This window comes from Oncorhynchus tshawytscha, linkage group LG19, assembly GCF_018296145.1.
Source record: "Oncorhynchus tshawytscha isolate Ot180627B linkage group LG19, Otsh_v2.0, whole genome shotgun sequence".
In the NCBI taxonomy this organism is placed as follows: domain Eukaryota; kingdom Metazoa; phylum Chordata; class Actinopteri; order Salmoniformes; family Salmonidae; genus Oncorhynchus; species Oncorhynchus tshawytscha.
Genome location: NC_056447.1, coordinates 44847720 through 44870176, shown reverse-complemented (window position 1 = coordinate 44870176; position 22457 = coordinate 44847720). Strand labels below are relative to the sequence as shown.

General features: G+C 43.8%; 1 protein-coding gene across 1 annotated transcript; it reads right to left on the bottom strand.

Moving 5' to 3' along the window:
* Positions 1 to 19314: 19314 nt before the first annotated feature.
* On the bottom strand, positions 19315 to 19913 carry rpgrip1l (RPGRIP1 like). The gene is made up of 3 exons (XM_042301179.1): positions 19741 to 19913; positions 19373 to 19654; positions 19315 to 19322 (listed from the first exon to the last, which is right to left on the bottom strand). The coding sequence occupies exons 1-3, from the start codon at positions 19826 to 19828 to the stop codon at positions 19315 to 19317; spliced, it is 378 nt and encodes a 125-aa protein (XP_042157113.1). The 5' UTR covers positions 19829 to 19913.
* Positions 19914 to 22457: the final 2544 nt, after the last annotated feature.

The window sequence follows — 22457 nt, the reverse complement described above, 5'->3', positions numbered from 1 at the left end:
CAACTGATCACTGCCCGCACCTGCTCGCCCGTCCAGCATCACTACACTGGACGGCTCTGACTTAGAATACTTGGACAACTACAAATACCTAGGTGTCTGGTTAGACTGTAAACTCTCCTTCCAGAATCACATTAAGCATCTCCAATCCAAAATTAAATCTAGAATTGGCTTCCTATATCGCAACAAAGCATCCTTCACTCATGCTGCCAAACATACCCTCGTAAAACTGACCATCCTACCGATCCTCGACTTCGGTGATGTCATCTATAAAATAGCCTCCAACACTCTACTCAACAAACTGGATGCAGTCTATCACAGTGCGATCCGTTTTGTCACCAAAGCCCCATACACTACCCACCATTGCGTCCTGTACGCTCTCGTTAGTTGGTCTTCGCTTCATACTCGTCGCCAAACTGGCTACAGTTTATCTACAAGTCTCTGCTAGGTAAAGCCCCGCCTTATCACAGCTCACTGGTCACCATAGCAGCACCCACTCGTAGCACGCGCTCCAGCAGGTATATCTCACTGGTCACCCCCATAGCCAATTCCTCCTTTGGTCATCTTTCCTTCCAGTTCTCTGCTGCCAATGACTGGAACGAACTGCAAAAGTCTCTGAAGCTGGAGTCTCATATCTCCCTCACTAGCTTTAATCACCAGCTGTCAGAGCAGCTCACAGATCACTGCACATGTACATAGCCCATCTGTAATGAGCCCATCTACGTATCTACCTCATCCCCATACTGCATTTCTTTATTTATCTTGCTCCTTTGCACCCCAGTATCTACTTGGACATTCATCTTCTGCACATCTACCATTCCAGTGTTTAACTGCTATATTGTAATTACTTTGCCACCATGGCCTATTTATTGCCTTAACTCCCTTATCTTACCTCATTTGCACTCACTGTATATAGACTTTTTGTTTTCTTTTGTTCTACCGTATTGTTGACTATGTTTTGTTTATTCCATGTGTAACTCTGTGTTGTTGTATGTGTCGAATTGCTATGCTTTATCTTGGCCAGGTTGCAGTTGCAAATGAGAACTTGTTCTCAACTGCCTACCTGGATAAATAAAGGTGAAATAAAATAAATAAAAAATCGTAATGTGTGTTTTGTCCTATATTATTAGTATTTTTTTTAACTCCCAGCCCTCGTCCTCGAAAGGAGGCCCTTTGCCTTTTGGCAGGACCTCATTGTAAACAAGAATTTGTTCTTAACTGACTTGCCTAGTTAAACAAAGGTTAAATAAGATTAAGAGGACACCGAATTTTAGATCGCTACCGTTAGCATTGCTAGCTATTTTTCACGAACTTTGCTAGCTAATGAAAACATTACCATGTCTTAAGTAAATCTGACGTCACAATAATGCTGGCAAAATTGTTTCCTACTAAAAACTAGACTACTACTAGACTACTTAAGCAATGTCATCGTATTTCCAGGCACTATAGTGTAATTTAAACTAAATTTGTTAGCCTTTGTCCAGAATTACTGTGTTAATCACGACTTTAGGGCTCCACTATGGCGCCTCCGATAGAGGGCGTCTTGAGAACGTTCATAACAATGGCAATCTGTGAATATTTGCACGGTAGAATTCAATGGCTACAGTTCATTCTTACATGTTCTTTGTTTGAGCTGCTTTTGAAAGCAAACGTTGTTGAAAACATTATTGAAGTTGATTTTCATAATGGCAAGCTAGGACTGATGGTTTGGTTATCTAACCTAGCAAGTATGTTTGTTTACTAAGGCAATTACTGACTGTAGCTATCTAGTAAACCTGCTAGCTACGTCTGTGTATGTTGAACACATTTCTACCAGCTAATGAGGACATTTCTAGAGGCAAATGTGTTGTCAGTAGCACAGTTACAGTCACCAACACTCTGGATAACATGAAAACAGCCTAACCAGCTCTGCTAGGCGTCTTGTTTTGCACGCTTTGTATAAAATAATAAAATGCAGTACTACAGGATATTTCTTAACGTAGCTCTTTATTAGCTAGCTACAACTTGCATGTTCATGTATCTCCAACCATGATCAACTGGCCATGACCTAACCATCTGGGTGGTCTTAACCAATCATAGCACAGTATGATACGGCGGTAAAATGCATCCAATTGTAATTCTGTATGTTCACACATGTGAATATTACAACCCCTTCTTTTTAAACAAAAGAAAAATGTTTGCAGGGTTTCTTTTGAATACATGCTCTGTAGTTTGAACTCAAGGTAAGTAACCATTTATACTGCATACTACACCAACTGAATCAACATAGACTCTGAAACAATAATCCAACATACTGTTACTTTTCGAACAAGGGATTCTCAGCAACTACGCTTTCACAGTATTTCAAACAAATACAATACCAAAGCATTTCAAGTGAACTTTCTATATTAAGTTTACAGTCTGGAACTCTTTTAGGGCAGCGATCCGCCTACACCCTTTGACATTTCACAGGTCTAGGACAGCTCTGGGCTTGACCTCTCTTCCTGACCTTGTGCGATATGATGCTGAGCATGCTTCTGTGTCAGTCAACAGCTCTTGTGGTGTTGCAGGTAAGTATGTTGTATGTTGTGCTGTGTGTGTGTGTGTTTAGTCCATCACGTTCTCTTTCAGGGGAACAGTTCATCTCATCAGTGTGTTGTTCTTTTGTGTTCAGTAGGTGACGACGATTGCGGCGGTACACTGATCCTTCTGTAGTGCGGAAGTGATATGAACGTTCAGTGTCAGCTGGCTGGATGACGACTGCTGGCTTCCAGAGGCCATGCTGCTGGATTCTAACTGACTCTCCGTCGATCAGTGGTGGCAGTGGTCTAGCTGACCTGTCGTAGTATCGCTTTTGTTGTTTTTGTCTCTGTGCATGTTTTTCATGCATTTCCTTGTAGCTGACCTCAGGTTGCAGCTGCTGGTTGGTGCTGGGAAGGATTGCGCGAAGCCTGCGGCTCATCAACAGCTGGGCTGGTGATTTGAAGTTGTCAACTGGAGTGTTGCGGTATTCAAGGAGACTAAGGTAGGGGTCTCTCTTGTCTGCTTTTGCTTTGTCCATGAGTGATTTAGCAATCTGCACAGATTTTTCAGCAAGGCCATTACTTTGAGGGAATGTGGGCTTGTGGTGACATTTGTGAACTCCCATGCTTTTGTGAAGAATTCAAACTCATTTGATCTGTAACAGGGCCCATTGTCAGATATTAAAGCCTCTACAATACCATGCCTGGCAAAGGCTGCTTTCAGCTTGTGTATCACAGCTGCAGATGTGGTGCTGTGAAGCTTGTCGAGTTTGAAGTATCTGCTGTAGTAGTCCACTGTTACGATGTAGTCCTCGTTGTTCCAGGTGAACAGATCGGTTGCCACGACCTTCCAGGGTCGGTCTGGGATACAGTGAAGTAACATTGGCTCTTTGGTGTTTGAGGGGCGTCGCTCAAGACATATGGCATATTTACCAACAATGTCCTCTATTTGTTTGCACATTCCAGGCCAAAACAAAATGTCCGTGTTCTCTGTTTGCACTTTTCAATGCCCATGTGTCCAGCATGGATCTTTGTCAAAATCTCTTCTCTGAGACTGGTAGGAATGAGGATTTTCTCTCCTTTGAAAATTATTCAGTTGATCTGTGATAGTTCATCACAATGTTTCCAGAATTCTGAGAATCTCTGAGGGCAATTTCTCCTCTCCTCAGGCCATCCATCCTGTATGACTTTCCCCAGCTGTGCGAGTTGTGAGTCCTTTTCTGTTTCTGCTTGGATCTCCTTCAGTTTTGTGTCACTAACTGGTAAGTTGCTGTACACAGTGTGCACTTGCATGTCCATGTCTTCCCTGAGGCTGCTGTCCTTATAGGTAAGAAACTTCCTGGAGAGTGTGAATTGGTTCTGGTTCTCTCGTGATCAAGTCTTTCACATTCTGGAAAGCAATGTCGTCTTGCTTGTCCCAGAGAAACTCACTGGACTGCTTTAGCAGTTGACGCAGAGGTGCATTAGCATTGGAGAGGCTGGGTGCGAACTTGGCTAAGTAGTTGACCATGCCAAGCACTGTTTCCAGCTCTGCATGGTTCTTTGGTGGCCCCATTTAATTTATGGCTGAGATCTTCTGTGGATCTGGCTTGATTCCAGTCACTGTGAGAAGATGTCCGAAGTAGCTGACCTCTGTAGCGCCGACTGTGAACTTATCGGGGTTGAGCCGGACTCCTCTCTCGTGGGACCTTTTCAGCATCGCGCTTAGGTTTTGGTTGTGCTCCTCTTTGGTTCAACCATAGACAAGGATGTCATCCACAATTGCCACAACTCAGTCGAGGCCTTCGTACACTTCGTTGATCTTTCGCTGAAACTCATCTTGGGCTGAGATAATCCCAAAAGGCAGGCGACGGAACCTGTAGCGTCCAAACGGTGTGTTGAATGTTGTGAGCTTAGATGACTCTTCTGTGAGCTTGATAGCCCAGTAGCCTGATCCAGCGTCCATGACACTGAAGTAGTGTGCTCCCGCTAACTTGTGTGTGATGCCATCTAGCGTCGGTAAAGGATAATGGGGGTGTTTGAAAGCCTTGTTCAAGACTCTTGGGCGAGGCATACTCGGAACTTGCCTGTGCGTGGTTTCTCCACCACCACTAACGTGTTTACCCAGTCAGTTGGTTCTGTAACCTTGGTGACTATGTCAGATTGCTCCATGCTCTCCAACTCTTTCTTCAGACGGGCACAGAGAGCAAGGGGAATCTTTCTCGGTGGGTAGACCACAGGGGTTGCGTCTGGGTCAAGGTGAATGGTACATTCTCCTGGGAATAATCCTATTCCTGTAAAAACATCAGCAAACTCCTCCAGTACATTTTCTGTCTCTACTGGTGCTGTCACTGAAAAAACGATCTTGATGAGGTCCATGTCTAAACATGCTTTAAGACCTAGCACTGCAGGTGCTCTAGTATCAACAACATAAAAGTCCAACATCATGTCACTTTCCTTGTATTTGCATTTGAAAGTGCATGTGCCTTTTACTGGGAGCTGTTCACCACCATAACCAGTCGGTCTGCATGTGGTGGGCTGTAGCTCGCACTCAGATGTCAAGCTGCTTACTTATGCAGAGGAATAATGTTTACTTGTGCACCAGTGTCTAGTTTGAACTTTAGCTCTGTGCCTTGTGTTCCTATCTCAATGTCAGCAAAGGCTTGCTCTGTCTCTGATATTTGACTTTTCTGTGTCACTGATTCAATAAACAGTTCATCAGCGTTTGACTATTTGATTGACATTTCATCTTCACTCACTGTGTTTTCTGTTTTTCCACGGTAAGCTCTGCACACTTTTGCAAAGTGATTCCATTTTCCACATTTGTTTAAACATATGAATATTACACTAGGGTGAGTAAAAAGTTCAGAGTGTCTGGAAGTAGTTGGCAAGTTAGCCAACTTTTGACAGTTAGCTTGGGTGCTTGACTGTCATTTTGGATCAACCTTACTCCTCAGCCAGAGCGTCCGGTGTGCGCTCTGAACACTGAGAGAAAAATGCTCTGAATTTAGACGCACAGAGCGCACTCTGGCACTTCATAGTGAATTTGAGGTAATTTATGAAAGCACCCAAATTCCCTCAACCACAGGCCATTAGCAGAATGTGAGGATTTTCTAATATGAGTATGAGCCTGATATCGAAGGGCTTTATAAGACAAATGAGTGGGCACCCAATTGCCCTGGGAAACGTTGTAGGGGACATTGAGCACATGTTATCGGAGCAAGTGAACCTTGCGATATGAAATCCTGCCAAATACTTGACATATGCCAAAAGGATCATGTTTGCAAATATAGGTTGTGCTGGCAATCATTAAAACTAAACTAATGGATAGAAACCAATACAATATGGAGAAAATGTAAAAACTAAAACTAAACTCTTTAATACTCTTAAAATACAGACACAGGTAAAACATTTTTTTTTACATTCTATACCTCTACCAAACAACCTAATTTCAGATATAAACTTGATCTAAAATATGTTCTGGAGGTACACATTTTCACAAACCATACATTACTCCTGATTTGAAATGTCCTAAACAGGATTTTGAAAGTGCTAATTATAAAATGATAATAAGGGAACATCAAAGCCAATGTCACGGGACCCTATAAAACACACTGTTTAACAAACACAATTTCATACATTACGCCATTGACATTGAGCGCCAAGTCTCATAAAACAATCCCTTTCAACTACAAAAAATATATATATAAATACAATGCAGTACCTAAATACAGTATAACTGGCAAATGACTGATTTGATACATATATATAACAGTATCATAACATAGAAAAATAAGTTAATAGACCATATTCGCCATTACGTTTCAAGTTTCACTTCTTGTAGCTTCCAGAATAAATAAGTAAATTGATGATTGCATGTGTAAACAGCAGTAAAATGTATTTATAGTGTTACAGTGGTGATTTGGTGAACTACATTTATGAGATAAGTAACCTTGCCTGAGACCAGAAGACTTGTGCTAGCTAATACCTAGTCTTTAGCTCAGTGAGCCAACACAGTCTTGTGGCATGCAGGAGACAGTGATGTGCAGTCTTTCGCACTAGTGAAATGTGTGGTGTGATTTAACCCCCTGCCTCTGATTCCAGTGAGAAGAGAGGAGTGGTTATGGTCTGGGTCCTCCATGATAGACAGTAGTGCCTACAGTCCCTCTATAGACACACACAGACTACCCATCACCACACTGCTGTCCTGCACATCGACAACTACACACCCAGACAGACAAAGAGGGGGAGAAGGAGCAGAAAGGGAGAAGAAGTAAAAGAAAAGGAGGGAAGACAGAGTGTCGCACACAGAAAAAGAGAGAGATGACTTCCTGTTGCACAAGTTGACATAAACACCTAGTTTGCGACACTCTATACACACACACACACAATACTTACTGTTCAGGTTGGTCTCAATCAGGTCCTGCTGTTGCTCCAAAATCAAATCAAATCAAATCAAATGTATTTATATAGCCCTTCGTACATCAGCTGATATCTCAAAGTGCTGTACAGAAACCCAGCCTAAAAGCCCAAACAGCAAGCAATGCAGGTGTAGAAGCACGGTGGCTAGGAAAAACTCCCTAGAAAGGCCAAAACCTAGGAAGAAACCTAGAGAGGAACCAGGCTATGTGGGGTGGCCAGTCCTCTTCTGGCTGTGCCGGGTGGAGATTATAACAGAACATGGCCAAGATGTTCAAATGTTCATAAATGACCAGCATGGTCCAATAATAATAAGGCAGTTGAAACTGGAGCAGCAGCACGGCCAAGTGGACTGGGGACAGCAAGGAGTCATCATGTCAGGTAGTCCTGAGGCATGGTCCAAGGGCTCAGGTCCTCCGACAGAGAGAAAGAAAGAGAGAAAGAGAGAATTAGAGAGAGCACACTTAAATTCACACAGGACACCGAACAGGACAGGAGAAGTACTCCAGATATAACAAACTGACCCTAGCCCCCCGACACATAAACTACTGCAGCATAAATACTGGAGGCTGAGACAGGAGGTGTCAGGAGACACTGTGGCCCCATCTGAGGACACCTCCAGGATATTAGGGATCCTAAAGTAGGCCACTCACCAGAAGTCAGACAGGACCAATCACAACAGGTCAGTTATCAGGCAACGGTCTGTACATTCACAGATCTACAGTCTGTCATCTCTAGACCAATTCAGTCTACAACAGTCTTCCATAAAGAGCGACGCCACAGAGAAACACATAGCTCATCACTATCTGGTCTATTGATTTAGGTTTTTTCTACCTGGCAGTAATGTTGTCTAATGTTACTTTCAGTCTTGCCAGGGAAATCTCAGCTTTGTCTATTTTTTTATATGCATGCACAGGTAATGTACAAAACACTATTTTTTCCTAACCTTTCCATTTGTGGGTTGCGTCCATCTAGTACCCCCCTCAGAATCACCCGTCTGGTCTTGTTATTCTTTATGTCCACATGAATCACTGTCAGTAGAAACAAGGCATGGCTTACTGAATCACATCTGACACTCCACACCTGACCCAGGAAACATTTCAGAGTTGCTCCATCAAACCTGTCAGTTTCTCTCTAGATACCTAATCGGAAGCTAAAATTCTACACTGGCATGGGTTCCATCAAGGACAATAACAGAGTATTTACACTGGGTGGACAAAACATTATGAACACCTGCTCTATCAATGACCTGACAGACCAGGTGAATTCAGGTGAAAGCTATGATTCCTTATTGATGCCACTTGTTAAATCCACTTCAAATCACTGTAGATGAAGGGGAAGAGACAGGTTAAGAAGGATTTTTAAGCCTTGAGACAATTGTGTGCCATTCAGAGGGTGAATGGGCAAGACAAAATAGTGCCTTTGAACGGGGTATGGTAGTAGGTGCCAGGTGTAACTTTAGATCGTCCCCTCGCCCATACCCGGGCGCAAACCAGGGACAATCTGCACACATCAACAACAGTCAACCACGAAGCATTGTTACCCATCGCTCCACAAAAGCCTTGCAGAGCAAGGGGTACCACTACTTCAAGGTCTCAGAGCAAGTGACATCACCGATTGAAACACTATTTAGCGCGCACCACCGCTAACTAGCTAGCCGTTTCACATCCGTTACACTCACCCCCCTTTTGACCTCCTCCTTTTCAGCAACCAGTGATCCGGGTCAACAGCATCAATGTAACAGTATAGACTTTACGTCCGTCCCCTCGCCCCGACCTGGGCGCGAACCAGGGACGCTCTGCACACGTCAACAGTCACCCTCGAAGCATCGTTACCCATCACTCCACAAAAGCCACGGCCCTTGCAGAGCAAGTGACGTCACCGATTGAACCGCTATTTAGCGCGCACCACCGCTAACTAGCTAGCTGTTTCACATCCGTTACACAGGCGCACCGGTTTGAGTCAAGAACTGCAACGCTGCTGGGTTTTTCACACTCAACAGTTCCCATGCGTATCAAGAATGGTCCAACACCCAAAGGACATTCAGCCAACTAGACACAACTCTGGGAAGCATTGGTGTCAAATTGGGCCAGCATCCCAGTGGAATGGTTTAGTCACCTTGTAGTCCATGCCCTGACGAATTGAGGCTGTTCTGAGGGAGGTGCAAGTCAATATTAGGAAGGTGTTATTAATGTTTTGTACAGTGTATGAGTGAGTGAGTCAGTGTATGAGTGAGTGACTGTGTGTATGTGAACAATCCATTATCCCTTACCGTTGCTGTAGTTGTAGTGGCTGGTCTTGCCAGGTGGGGGCTTGGGCAGGGAGAGAGGGGTCTCCTCAGAGGGAATGTCCAACAGGGAGTACTCTACAAACAGCCTGACCACGCTGCTGTCTGCTGCCGCCCGAGACTCAGGCCTCAGTGTCTGAGACATGATCTCCACACGCACACGCTCAGATTTTGGATTGGATTTTGGAAAGTCTAGTGGTTATTATTGCTGTTGTGGATCCCTATTCAGTAGGCTGATGATGGGTCTATAGGAACACACCATAGAATCTTAACCTACCAGCCAGGGTAGTAATGACGAAAGTATTCCACACAGTCATGGCCCCATGTCAGTAAGTAATTGAACATTTTATAAAATGCATAAAAGAAAACAACACGCTCTAGTCAAAACATTGAAAGACTTAAAGAAATATAAGTCTTCTCTCATATCCATTTCTTCAGACAACAGCTCCGCCTCAGATAGAAACAGATAGTGTTTAGGTGATGGACGGCTGGAACCATGTCTGTCTAACTAGCCTGCCATTTGCCTGAAGGCTCCACTCTCCTGTGCTCTGATTGGCTTAATGCCATTCTCGCTGTCCAATCTGTTGCAAGAAGTGCACAGAAATAAATATTTTTTATACTTCCTAATATGTTTGAAGGGGCAGGTAGCCTAGTGGTTAGAGTGGTGGACTTGCAAGATCAAATCCCCGAGCTGACAAGGTAAAAATCTGTCATTCTGTCCCTGAACAAGGCAGGTAACCCACTGTTCCTAGGCCATCGTTGAAAATAAGAATTTGTTCTTTAACTGACTTGCCTAGTTAAATAAAGGTTAAAACACTGAAATATAAACTTCTACAATAATCAAAGTAAATTGTCAAATAACATTCTAAGCAGATGATGTGAAAGGGACATACAAGCAACTCACTTGCAGAACAATTGCTCCCATCCAGATGATCAGTGAGAAATATTTTTCTAGCTATCTTTCTAAGCTTTTCTATCCATCAACAACAATAATGCTGCTAATATTAAATAGGACATCATATCTCTACAGTGCAAACCCACACCATGAATGATTCATGAACACCTGTGTTTTGTTTTGTGCTTTCAATAAGAAGAAAAAAATCCCATCTGCCAAACTGGTTAAAGGCTATCAGTACCAAACCTCAGCATGAAGCAGATATACCTACAGCACTTGAGGTTCGTCCAAACAATGGCGTTGGCAAGATAAACAATACAAATCTAATAAAAACAAACAAAGGCAACTAGACTTGTTGAGAAAAAAACTTGTCTTTCCAAAGCTGATGTACAGCTTTCACCTGGATGCTGCTGTTTTATTCCTGTGATGCTGGACCCTCAAGATCCAACGGCCTTGATATAAACACAACAAGCCCAATAACCTTGATACAGTACTTCCTATCCAACGGTACTATAGTCCTATCCTCTACGGACTGAGGTTCATCGAAGTGTACAAGGTAAACAGGCTAGGTTCTATCCTGTATCCCTGGTTTACCCACCTTCTGTCCCATGGAGGACTGGCCAGGAACAATGCAGTCATCACTGTCTGAGAGGATCGATTCAGTCTGATCCTCATCTTCTGCCGCTGGCGCCTCTTCTGCATTTGGGGGAGGGAGAAATGGAAAGAGGGAGGCGGATAACATGCTGACCAGACCGCTCGCGGACACGTGCATCAGCGTGTGGCATCGCACGCATCTTGAATTTGTCCACCCACCTCAGACGCGATCAGGACATGAAATATCAAAACTAACTCTGAACCAACTATATTAATTGGGGGACAGGTCTAAAAGCAAACACTTATGGCAATTTAGCTAGCTAGCTTGCAGTTGCTAGCTAATTTGTCCTGGGATATAAACATTGGGTTGTTATTTTGCCTGAAATGCACAAGGTCCTCCTCTACTCTGACAATTAATCCACAGATAAAAGGGTAAACCAAGTTACTTTCTAGTAATCTCTCCTCCTTCAGGGTTCTTCTTCTTCTTTGGACTTTATATGGTGGTTGGCAAACAACTCTAAGGTACATTACCACCACCAACTGGACTGGAGTGTGGACCGCAGTTCATCTTTCAATCACCCACAAGGGCATATGCTCCTAAAAACCAATGATGAGATGGGAGAGGCAGGACTTGCAGACCGTCAAGCTTCACAAATAGAACCAAGTTCTATCTTCAAGCACAAAACATTTTAGCGACCCCCCTCGACAGTGACAAGAAAAAAAATATGTTTTTAAGTTAATTCCCAACAATTCTACACATTTTGCCATGGGGAGGAGAGACAATTTTAATGTAGTTTAACTAATTTGCTGGAATTCTACTAATTTTGCCATGGGTGGAGGGACAATCAGCAGTCTTAATTGCAAATTTACTGCAATTCCACACATTTTTCCATAGGCTGGCAATAAATGTATGCAGTTTTTAATATATTTGAGTGAGATTGACTTACAAATCAAATGGGATCCCCCGATCGGTAATGATTACAGGGTTTTTTTCTGGATCAAAATGGGGCTTAGGTGGTATGGCATGGTTGGGTCTGGCCATGGGCGTGGCCAATTAAGCACTTGCGGATTGAACCTCCTGTTGGCTACAGTGACAAAATGTTGATATTTTAAAGCTAATTTCCTGCAATTATACACATTTGACATGTGGCAGAGATGACATTTTTCATACACACACACACACACACACACACACACACACACACACACACACACACACACACACACACACACACACACACACACACACACACACACACACACACACTGTTCAAAAGTTTGGGGTCACTTAGAAATGTCCTTGTTTTTGAAAGAAATGCTTTTTTTTGTAATTTAAAATAACATTATATTGTAGACATAGTTAATGTTGTAAATGACTATTGTAGCTGGAAACGGCAGATTTTTCATGGAATATTTACATAGGCGTACAGAGGCCCATTATCATCAACCATCACTCCTGTGTTCCAATGGCACGTTGTGTTAGCTAATCCAAGTTTATCCTTTTAAAAGGCTAATTGATCATTAGAAAACACTTTTGCAATTATGCTAGCACAACTGAAAACTTGTTCTGATTAAAGAAGCAACAAAACTGGCCTTCTTTAGACTAGTTGAGTATCTGGAGCATCAGCATTTGTGGGTTCGATTACAGGCTCAAAATGTCCAGAAACAAAACTTTCTTCTGAAACTCATCAGTCTATTTTTGTTCTGAGAAATGAAGGCTATTCCATGCGAGAAATTGCAGAGAAACTGAAGATCTCGTACAATGCTGTGTACTACTCCCTTCACAGAACAGCACAAACTGGCTCTAACCAGAATAGAAAGAGGAGTGGGAGGCCCCGGTGCACAACTGAGCAAGAGGACAAGTATATTAGGGTGTTTGAGAAACAGACACCTCACAAGTTCTCAACTGGCAACTTCATTAAATAGTACCTGCAAAACACCAGTCTCAATGTCAACAGTGAAGAGGCGACTCCGGGATGCTAGCCTTCTAGGCAGAGTTGAAAAGAAAAAGCCATATCTGAGACCGGCCAATACAAATACAAGATTAAGATGGGCAAAAGAACACAGTCACTGGACAGAGGTACTCTGCCTAGAAGGCCAGCATCCCGGAGTCGTCTCTTTACTGTTGACGTTGAGACTGGTGTTTTGCGGGTACAATTTATAAACATGTTGGTTAAAGTGGGCGGCAGATTAATAATACATGAAAAGAAAAGAAAGAAAATTGTAAATCTGAATTCACACAAAACAATTTTAAAGACACAAAGGTCCTGGTCGACAGATACCTCTTTCAACTTTGATCTTGTCCAGAATCTTGTTTTACTCTGTCAGGTCAGACTTCAGTGCCACCTCTAGCTGGACTAACTATAGTTTCAGCAACGTCCCAAATTTCTGTTCTCGGATTACATAGAAAGCACCGGGAACACAAAACCAAATGTAATCCACAAAATGGTCATGCAGAAAAAAGTTTTCAATGTAGGATTTCAACATGCAAAGAAAAATCCAAACGTTGAGTCAAATCCCTCACCTGTTAATTAGTTTATCACAGTTCTCTTTTAGCAGCTCTCTCTCCTTCTCCAGGTCATGGATTCGCTCCTGCAACTGTGTTTCCTTTAAAAGAGGATAGTTAATTAGTCAAGAGGTTAGCCAAAAGTTTCCCTACGTTGTTGAGATTGTATCAGCCTCATCAAATTGCTCTTGATAAGAGAGTCTACTAAAAGGCTAAACCAAAGGGCTGTTTCCCAGACACAGATTAAGCTGAGTCCAGGACTTTAAAGCATGCTCAATGGAGAATCTCCATTGAAAGTGCTTTTTTAGTCGAGGACTTGGCTTAACCGGTGTCTGGGAAACCAGACTAAATTTATTGCAAGGTTACCTCCTCTATGAGAATGAGTTGGCCTTTTTGTTGTCTCTCCAGGCCAAGACTCCTCAGTTGCTCATCTTTCAGATGGCCCGTGAGCTCGTCCATCTTGGCCATCACAGCTTCATGACTGGCCTTCAGGGTCTACTGACTCTGCAATCACAACATAGGGGTCATTACCATGGTGACTGGGTTTAAATAGTATGTGTTCTTTCGAAAGAACAAGTTGTTTGAAGTTTCCATGATGACTATTGATTACAATGTGCTGGGGAGACCAAAACATTTGCTAATCAACTAGTGTCTCCTGTAACGTGCTATTGTGTTTCACCTCTTGGAGTTGTAGAAATCTGCCCTCGAGCACAGTGAACGCGTTGCCCTTTTCACCTAGCTGTTTCTGCAGAGACACCACAACACAATAGAGGGGTATGCTTTTGTTCACTATTCCCCATATAGTGTATGTGTGCATTTTGTACGCTATTTATTATTTCAAATAATTACAGAGGGGGAACAAGTTCCATCTATGTAATTGTCTGCATCATTTCCAATCCACAATATAAACTCTGAAAAGAAAAGAAACGTCCTCTCACTGTCAACTGCGTTTATTTTCAGCAAATTTAACATGTGTAAATATTTGTATGAACATAACAAAATATAACGACTGAGACATAAACTGAACAAGTTCCACAGACCCTCCGATCCAACAGGTCCCAGACCTGCTCAATGGGATTGAGATCCGGGCTCTTCGCTGGCCATGGCAGAACACTGACATTCCTGTCTTGCAGGAAATCATGCACAGAACGAGCAGTATGGCTGGTAGTATTGTCATGCTGGAGGGTCATGTCAGGATGAGCCTGCAGGAAGCCTGCAGGAAGGGTACCACATGAGGGAAGAGGATGTCTTCCCTGTAACGCACAGCGTTGAGATTGCCTGCAATGACAACAAGCTCAGTCCGATGATGCTGTGACACACCGGCCCAGACCATGACGGACCCTCCACCTCCAAATCGATCCCACTCCAGAGTACAGGCCTCGGTGTAATGCTCATTCCTTCGACGATAAATGCGAATCTGACCATCACCCCTGGTGAGACAAAACACAACTTGTTAGTGAAGAGCACTTTTTGCCAGTCCTTTCTGGTTCAGCGATGGTGGGTTTGTGCCCATAGGCAACGTTGTTTCCGGTGATGTCTGGTGAGGACCTGCATTACAATAGGCCTACAAGCCCTCAGTCCTGCCTCTTTCTCTATTGCGGACAGTCTGAGCACTGATGGAGGGATTGTGCGTTCCTGGTGTAACTCGCCAGTTGTTGTTGCCATCCTGTACCTGTCTCGCAGGCGTGATGTTCGGATGTACCGATTGTCTGTCACTGCGAGGACGATCAGCTGTCCGTCCTGTCTCCCTATAGCGCTGTTTTAGGCGTCTCACAGTACAGACATTGCAATTTATTGCCCAGGCCACATCTGCAGTCCCCATGCCTCCTTGCAGCATGTCTAAGGCACGTTCACGCAGATGAGCAGGGACCCTGGGCATCTTTCTTTTGGTGTTTTTCAGAATCAGTATAAAGGCCTCTTTATAGTGTCCTATGTTTTCATAACTGTGACCTTAATTGCCTACCATCTGTAAGCTGTTCGTGTCTTAACGACTGTTCCACAGGTGCATGTACAGAAATTGTTTATGGTTCATTGAACAAGCATGGGAAACAGTGTTTAAACCCTTTACAATGAAGACCTGTGAAGTTATTTAGATTTTTATGAGACAGGGTCCTGAAAAAGGGACATTTCTTTTTTGCTGAGTTTATATTTTTTTTCTACAACTTTTCCAAAATATTTGAAATAACGTGCTCAATGGAGTTGTTGGAATAGAGTATATTGTTAGGATACAGAGAAGCTACACTACCTGTCAAAAGTTTTAGAAAACCTATTCATTCAAGGCTTTTTCTCTATTCTCTACACTGTAGAATAATAGTGAAGCCATCAAAACTATGAAATAACACATGGAATTATGTAGTAACCAAAAAAGTGTTAAATAAATAAAAATATATTTTATATTTGAGATTATTCAAATAGCCACCCTTAGCCTTGATGACAGTCTTGCACACTCTTCTCTCAACCAGCTTCTCTTAACCAGCTTCACCTGGAATGCTTTTCAAATCAAATCAAATCAAATCAAATTTTATTTGTCACATACACATGGTTAGCAGATGTTAATGCGAGTGTAGCGAAATGCTTGTGCTTCTAGTTCCGACAATGCAGTAATAACGAACAAGTAATCTAACTAACAATTCCAAAAAAAACTACTGTCTTACACAGTGTAAGGGGATAAAGAATATGTACATAAGGATATATGAATGAGTGATGGTACAGAGCAGCATAGGCAAGATACAGTAGATGATATCGAGTACAGTATATACATATGAGATGAGTATGTAAACCAAATGGCATAGTTAAAGTGGCTAGTGATACATGTATTACATAAGGATGCAGTCGATGATATAGAGTACAGTATCTACGTATGCATATGAGATGAATAATGTAGGGTAAGTAACATTATATAAGGTAGCATTGTTTAAAGTGGCTAGTGATATATTTACATCATTTCCCATCAATTCCCATGATTAAAGTGGCTGGAGTAGAGTCAGTGTCATTGACAGTGTGTTGGCAGTAGCCACTCAATGTTAGTGGTGGCTGTTTAACAGTCTGATGGCCTTGAGATAGAAGTTGTTTTTCAGTCTCTCGGTCCCAGCTTTGATGCACCTGTACTGACCTCGCCTTCTGGATGACAGCGGGGTGAACAGGCAGTGGCTCGGGTGGTTGATGTCCTTGATGATCTTTATGGCCTTCCTGTAGCATCGGGTGGTGTAGGTGTCCTGGAGGGCAGGTAGTTTGCCCCCGGTGATGCGTTGTGCAGACCTCACTACCCTCTGGAGAGCCTTACGGTTGAGGGCGGGGCAGTTGCCATACCAGGCGGTGATACAGCCCGCCAGGATGCTCTCGATTGTGCATCTGTAGAAGTTTGTGAGTGCTTTTGGTGACAAGCCGAATTTCTTCAGCCTCCTGAGGTTGAAGAGGCGCTGCTGCGCCTTCCTCACGATGCTGTCTGTGTGAGTGGACCAATTCAGTTTGTCTGTGATGTGTATGCCGAGGAACTTAAAACTTGCTACCCTCTCCACTACTGTTCCATCGATGTGGATGGGGGGTGTTCCCTCTGCTGTTTCCTGAAGTCCACAATCATCTCCTTAGTTTTGTTGACGTTGAGTGTGAGGTTATTTTCCTGACACCACACTCCGAGGGCCCTCACCTCCTCCCTGTAGGCCGTCTCGTCGTTGTTGGTAATCAAGCCTACCACTGTTGTGTCGTCCGCAAACTTGATGATTGAGTTGGAGGCGTGCGTGGCCACGCAGTCGTGGGTGAACAGGGAGTACAGGAGAGGGCTCAGAACGCACCCTTGTGGGGCCCCAGTGTTGAGGATCAGTGGGGAGGAGATGTTGTTGCCTACCCTCACCACCTGGGGGCGGCCCGTCAGGAAGTCCAGTACCCAGTTGCACAGGGCGGGGTCGAGACCCAGGGGTCTCGAGCTTGATGACGAGCTTGGAGGGTACTATGGTGTTGAATGCCGAGCTGTAGTCGATGAACAGCATTCTCACATAGGTATTCCTCTTGTCCAGATGGGTTAGGGCAGTGTGCAGTGTGGTTGAGATTGCATCGTCTGTGGACCTATTTGGGCGGTAAGCAAATTGGAGTGGGTCAAGGGTGTCAGGTAGGGTGGAGGTGATATGGTCCTTGACTAGTCTCTCAAAGCACTTCATGATGACGGATGTGAGTGCTACGGGGTGGTAGTCGTTTAGCTCAGTTACCTTAGCTTTCTTGGGAACAGGAACAATGGTGGCCCTCTTGAAGCATGTGGGAACAGCAGACTGGTATAGGGATTGGTTGAATATGTCCGTAAACACACCGGCCAGCTGGTCTGCGCATGCTCTGAGGGCGCGGCTGGGGATGCCATCTGGGCCTGCAGCCTTGCGAGGGTTAACACGTTTAAATGTCTTACTCACTTCGGCTGCAGTGAAGGAGAGACCGCATGTTTTCGTTGCAGGCCATGTCAGTGGCACTGTATTGTCCTCAAAGCGGGCAAAAAAGTTATTTAGTCTGCCTGGGAGCAAGACATCCTGGTCCGTGACTGGGCTGGGTTTTCCAACAGTATTGAAGGAGTTCCCATATGTACTGAGCACTTGTTGGCTACTTTACCTTCACTCTGTGGTCAGAATCATCCCAAACCATCTCAATTTTGTTGAGGTCGGGGGATAATAGAGGCCAGTGAAAATAGTAAAAATAAAGAAAAATCCTTGAATGAGTAGGTGACTAAAACTTTTTACCAGTAGTATATGTTACCTCTGTCCAGTGGTCTACTGATTCACAGGTGGAGGAGTGATTATTCAAACCCCCTCTCTTTCCTCCTCAGCTGGTCTCTCAGCAGCTCTGCTCACTAACAGACACAGAGGGAAAGGGCGAGGCAGAGAGAGGAGAGAGAGGAGAGAGAGAGAGAGAGAGAGAGAGAGAGAAAGGCATTACTATAACAGATGGAATGTTGCTAACATGGAGCAAAAACACTACAGAGGCACTGAATCCTTCACAGTGTAGCTGATGAGAACTGTACATACAGGTTACGGATCTCAGCTCTGGTGTCGGAAAAGGCAGAAGATACATTTCAGTTCTAACCAAATGGAAAATAAAGTATCTATTCTATTTCTATTCACCTCTGGGAGCAGTGAGGGGTGTGACCGTGTCCTCCCTCAGCCTCCGCAGCCCGTGTTGACGCGTAATTGGACATAGCAGTAGGGGGTGGTTTGTTTGCTCTGCGTCTGCAGCTGCTGTTTGGCGGCCAGCAGACACTGCTTCAGGGCCTCATTCTGCATCTGCAGCTCCTGGACCTTGAATTCAATTTTATTTGGGGTTGCAAATAAACAAAACATACAATCGATAAGATGCGCATTTCAAAATCCCAGAAGATAACACATGGAAACACTGTCTGTGTCCCAAATGGCACCCTATTCCCTGCACTACTTTTGACCAGAGCTCTAGTTAAAACTAGTGCACTATTACAGGGAATAATAAGGGTACCATTTTGGACGCATCCACTTATTTTCTAAGTGGTCCACCTTCTCCTGCAGCTCCTCCATCATATCCTCTAGCTCCATGTCCCAGCCCCCTGGATGCACCACGCCTGAAAATACTTGCTCCACCCTCCACCCGCCAAGGACCAACAGTCCTTCACTAAGTGCACCAGCTTGGTGGCCGTCCTGTGAAATTAAATAAAGGTGAAAGGTGAAATTAAATAAGTTAGAGCATCCATATAATGGGAATAGGAGAAAGGGTTACAAATCCACATATGGCCTCCCGAGTGGTGCAGTTGTCTAAGGCATTGTATTGCAGTGCTTCAAGCATCACTACAGACCCGGGTTCGATCCCAGGCTGTGTCACAGCCGTGCCCGGGAGACCAATGAGGCGGTGCACAGTTAGCTCAGCGTCGTCTTGATTAAAGGGAGAGTTTCCTTGTCCCATCTCACTCTAGCGACTCCTTGTGACGGGCCGGGCGCCTGCAAGCTGACCTCGCTTGCCAGATGGATGCGTTTCCTCCAACACATTGGGGTGGCTGGCTTCTGGGTTAAGCGAGCAGTGTGTCAAGAAGCAGTGCGGCTTGGCAGGGTCGTGTTTCGGAGGATGCATGGCTCTTGACCTTCACCTCTCCCGAGTCCATAGGGGAGTTGCAGTGATGGGCCTGATGGGACTGTAACTACCAATTGTATTTCATGAAATTGGGGAGAAAAGGGGTTAAAAATCCCCCCCCCCCAAAAAAATATATATATTTAAGAAATCCACATATGAAGAATCCTCAGACTCTAAGGTTTGATACTGTAGGGGGTATGCATTGGGATTGAAACCTTTATTGTGTATTTGTTTGTGTGTGTATGCAGGGTGCAGTTGCCACCTCTTGATTTTGTCTTCCTGTTTCTGGGTGTGTTGTTTGTGGAGCAGGTTTTCCTCATGGAGCTGTAGGAGCCGGTCTTCCAGCTCCTCCCTGCTCACCCGCGAGATCGCCTGCCGTGCACGGGCATTCTGGGCCATCAGTGACTCTGCAAACAGAGCCAGGAAGTTACCGCCAGTTTAGAGACAAACATAAGGTAAAGTAAAGTAAGGTGAAGTTCAAGCCATTACTAACCTGGTAATCCCACTCCAACTTGAGGAAGGTTTAGGGTGATGTCTTTAACGAGCACATTGCCCGCCGTCTCGTCAGCAAATGAAGACATGGTTCAATCTGGAAATAAAGGTTGAGAGACATTATAGTTACAACCCATCTATGAAAGACAACTAACAAGACACAGCCTCCTAAAAGGGCACAGCCTGCCCCACTGTAATACTTGGTTGCTTTAATAGCTAAATGTGACTTGTTGTAGCTAGGAAGGACAGAGGAAAACCATGCAACTACTAGATCACTGTCTGGAATAGGTGTGCATCTTATTCTTTCCCTACTAGCTTAATCAGTTTCTATCTTTCTAGGTCAAAAGACTGAGCTCATAAACAGTCTATGTAGCTAGGTTTGGCTACCTAAAGTAGCTAGCTAGCAAAACAAGCAGCTCAAATCTGATGCTAAGTATCAATTAGCTAGTTTTAGATTGACTAAGCAAGCTAGCTATTGTTACGTTTAAAAATATCTGTCCAAAGTGTAAAACATACATGAATTATTTGGACAGTTAACTATCAATTCCCTAAACATTTCACTCAGCGATAGTTGCTAGTAAACAACCTTCTTCCTGTTCCCATGTGTGCATGCGTTTCAAAAGAATCATTGGATATGTAGTTTCAGGAGTGGACGAGTAGCCTACAGTCAGAGAGGAAGAGGCAAATTAATATATTCCAAAATCTTTGGTGCAGTCAGTATCTAAAAGTATTTGGTACAGTAGCCTACTTTGTAATGCTGATTGGCATTATTTGCACATTAATTCAGTTAATGTTCTTATGCATTGTGTGTCTGTCTTTTATACTGTCTCTAACGTAGGCCTACAAGATCAGTAATGCTGTAGCCTAAATGTTTAGGGAATTTTATAATGAAGTTAATGAATGTTATTATGTTTGATGCTATTCTTTCTATGCCTTTTCATGTTTTGTATGTATCTTCTTTTCATCTGAAATGGGACCATTTCTTTCCCTCTGACCACCCTCTGTGAATGGAAGCAGCAGGGCCACCAATCAGGTCCTATTCTATACATAATCCCCAAACTTTGCATGTAGGCCTATTTGTAATCTGAGATGGAAAAAGAGCCCTGGTTTACAGCCAGGGATTTGACAGGCAGACTGTCAGCTCTCTGCCTTTCATGAATTGGCAATGGGGCTAATTTAGAAGGCTGAGATGAGACCCGGACTGGACAGAATGAGTTCACTCTGCATGCTCCTCTCCAGGCCTGCCACGCAGAGAGCACTGGGGCATGACAGTCTCCTCTCATGGCTGCCTCCTTAAGTCCTAACCTTTGACCCCCCCACTCTTCCCCCCCATCTCTCCTTTATTGGAGGGTTGGAGTGGGTCAGGGTGCTTTTTCATTTTGCCGGTTGGTCTGCCGTGGAGCGAAGGCAAGTCGTGTCTGCCTATCTGTCTGTATGTCAGGTCAGTGTTAGTTTGACTGTCAGAGCTGGCCTGTCGTTGAGTTCCATGATGCTTTTCAGCCTTTTGTTCAACAGGCCGTACCCCCTCCACTGCAAAACAGAACTGTCAAGCACATGATCAGATGAGCATGTAAAGGGCACTTTTTTCGCACCTCCTTTCCCCTCCCTCCCCCATTGTAATATAGGGAGATTTCCCCCCCAATGTGTCCTAGCTGTCTCTGGTTCTATTCAATTTATTCAGATGAGTGTCACTAGGGGCAGCGGGTCAGATCCTGTTGTCGGTTAGAAACCAGAGAGGTTAGTGAAACGAAACGAGTGAAAATAAAAAAGTGAACAAGGTCAGAAGAAAGGGTGAATACTTTACATACTTTATCTGGGTATAGCTCATTTATTGTTATGTTATCCCTATAGGCATGCCACATCCATACTGTAGTCCTACATTCACATCAATCTATTATTTTATCTATCTATCTATCTATCTATCTATCTATCTATCTATCTATCTATCTATCTATCTATCTATCTATCTATCTATCTATCTATCTATCTATCTATCTATCTATCTATCTATCTATCTATCTATCTATCTATCTATCTATCTATCTATCTATCTATCTATCTATCTATCTATCTATCTATCTATCTATCTATCTATCTATCTATCTATCTATCTATCTATCTATCTATCTATCTATTTTTTATTTAACTAGGCAAGTCAGTTAAGATCAAATTCTTATTTACAATGTCCTACTGGGGAACAGTGGGTTAACTGCCTTGTTCAGGGGCAGAACGATTTTTACCTTGTCAGCTCTGGGATTCCATTCAGCAACCTTTCGGTTACTGGGCCAACGCTCTAACCACTAGGCTACCTGCCGCCCCTATCTATCTATTGTATTTAGATCCTTGAGGAACAGGGTCAGGGAAGCAGACCAGACAGAGCTAGATACAGCAACATGGCTCTTGAAATAACTGGAAAAGTAACTCTAGGCTACAGTAACAGCAGGAAAGAGAACTAGGCCTAGACACATAGAAATCCCATGTGACACTAGGTGGCACTTGGTTACCGCTATCTGTGAGGCCGTACTACCTCACTCACACTTCTTCTGGCTTAGCCTTCTGTCCTGTCCTGTTACTGTTCTGTTGTGTTTGTTTTCATGCAGCGCAGCGCAGGGCCATGGCAGCCTTATGTTATTATAGGTCGTAATGTTGAATATTCATTCACCTCTGCCACGCTACACCTGCTACACATGTTTCAAAGGTGTCTATGAGCGTGACGTT

Excerpts from the sequence above, each read along its gene's own strand:
- rpgrip1l (XM_042301179.1), bottom strand. The coding sequence starts at position 19,828 with ATGTCTTCATTTGCTGACGAGACGGCGGGCAATGTGCTCGTTAAAGAC. Across the intron at positions 19,655-19,740 it reads AGTTGGAGTGGGATTACCAG|AGTCACTGATGGCCCAGAAT; the intron begins GTTAGTAATGGC and ends CTCTGTTTGCAG.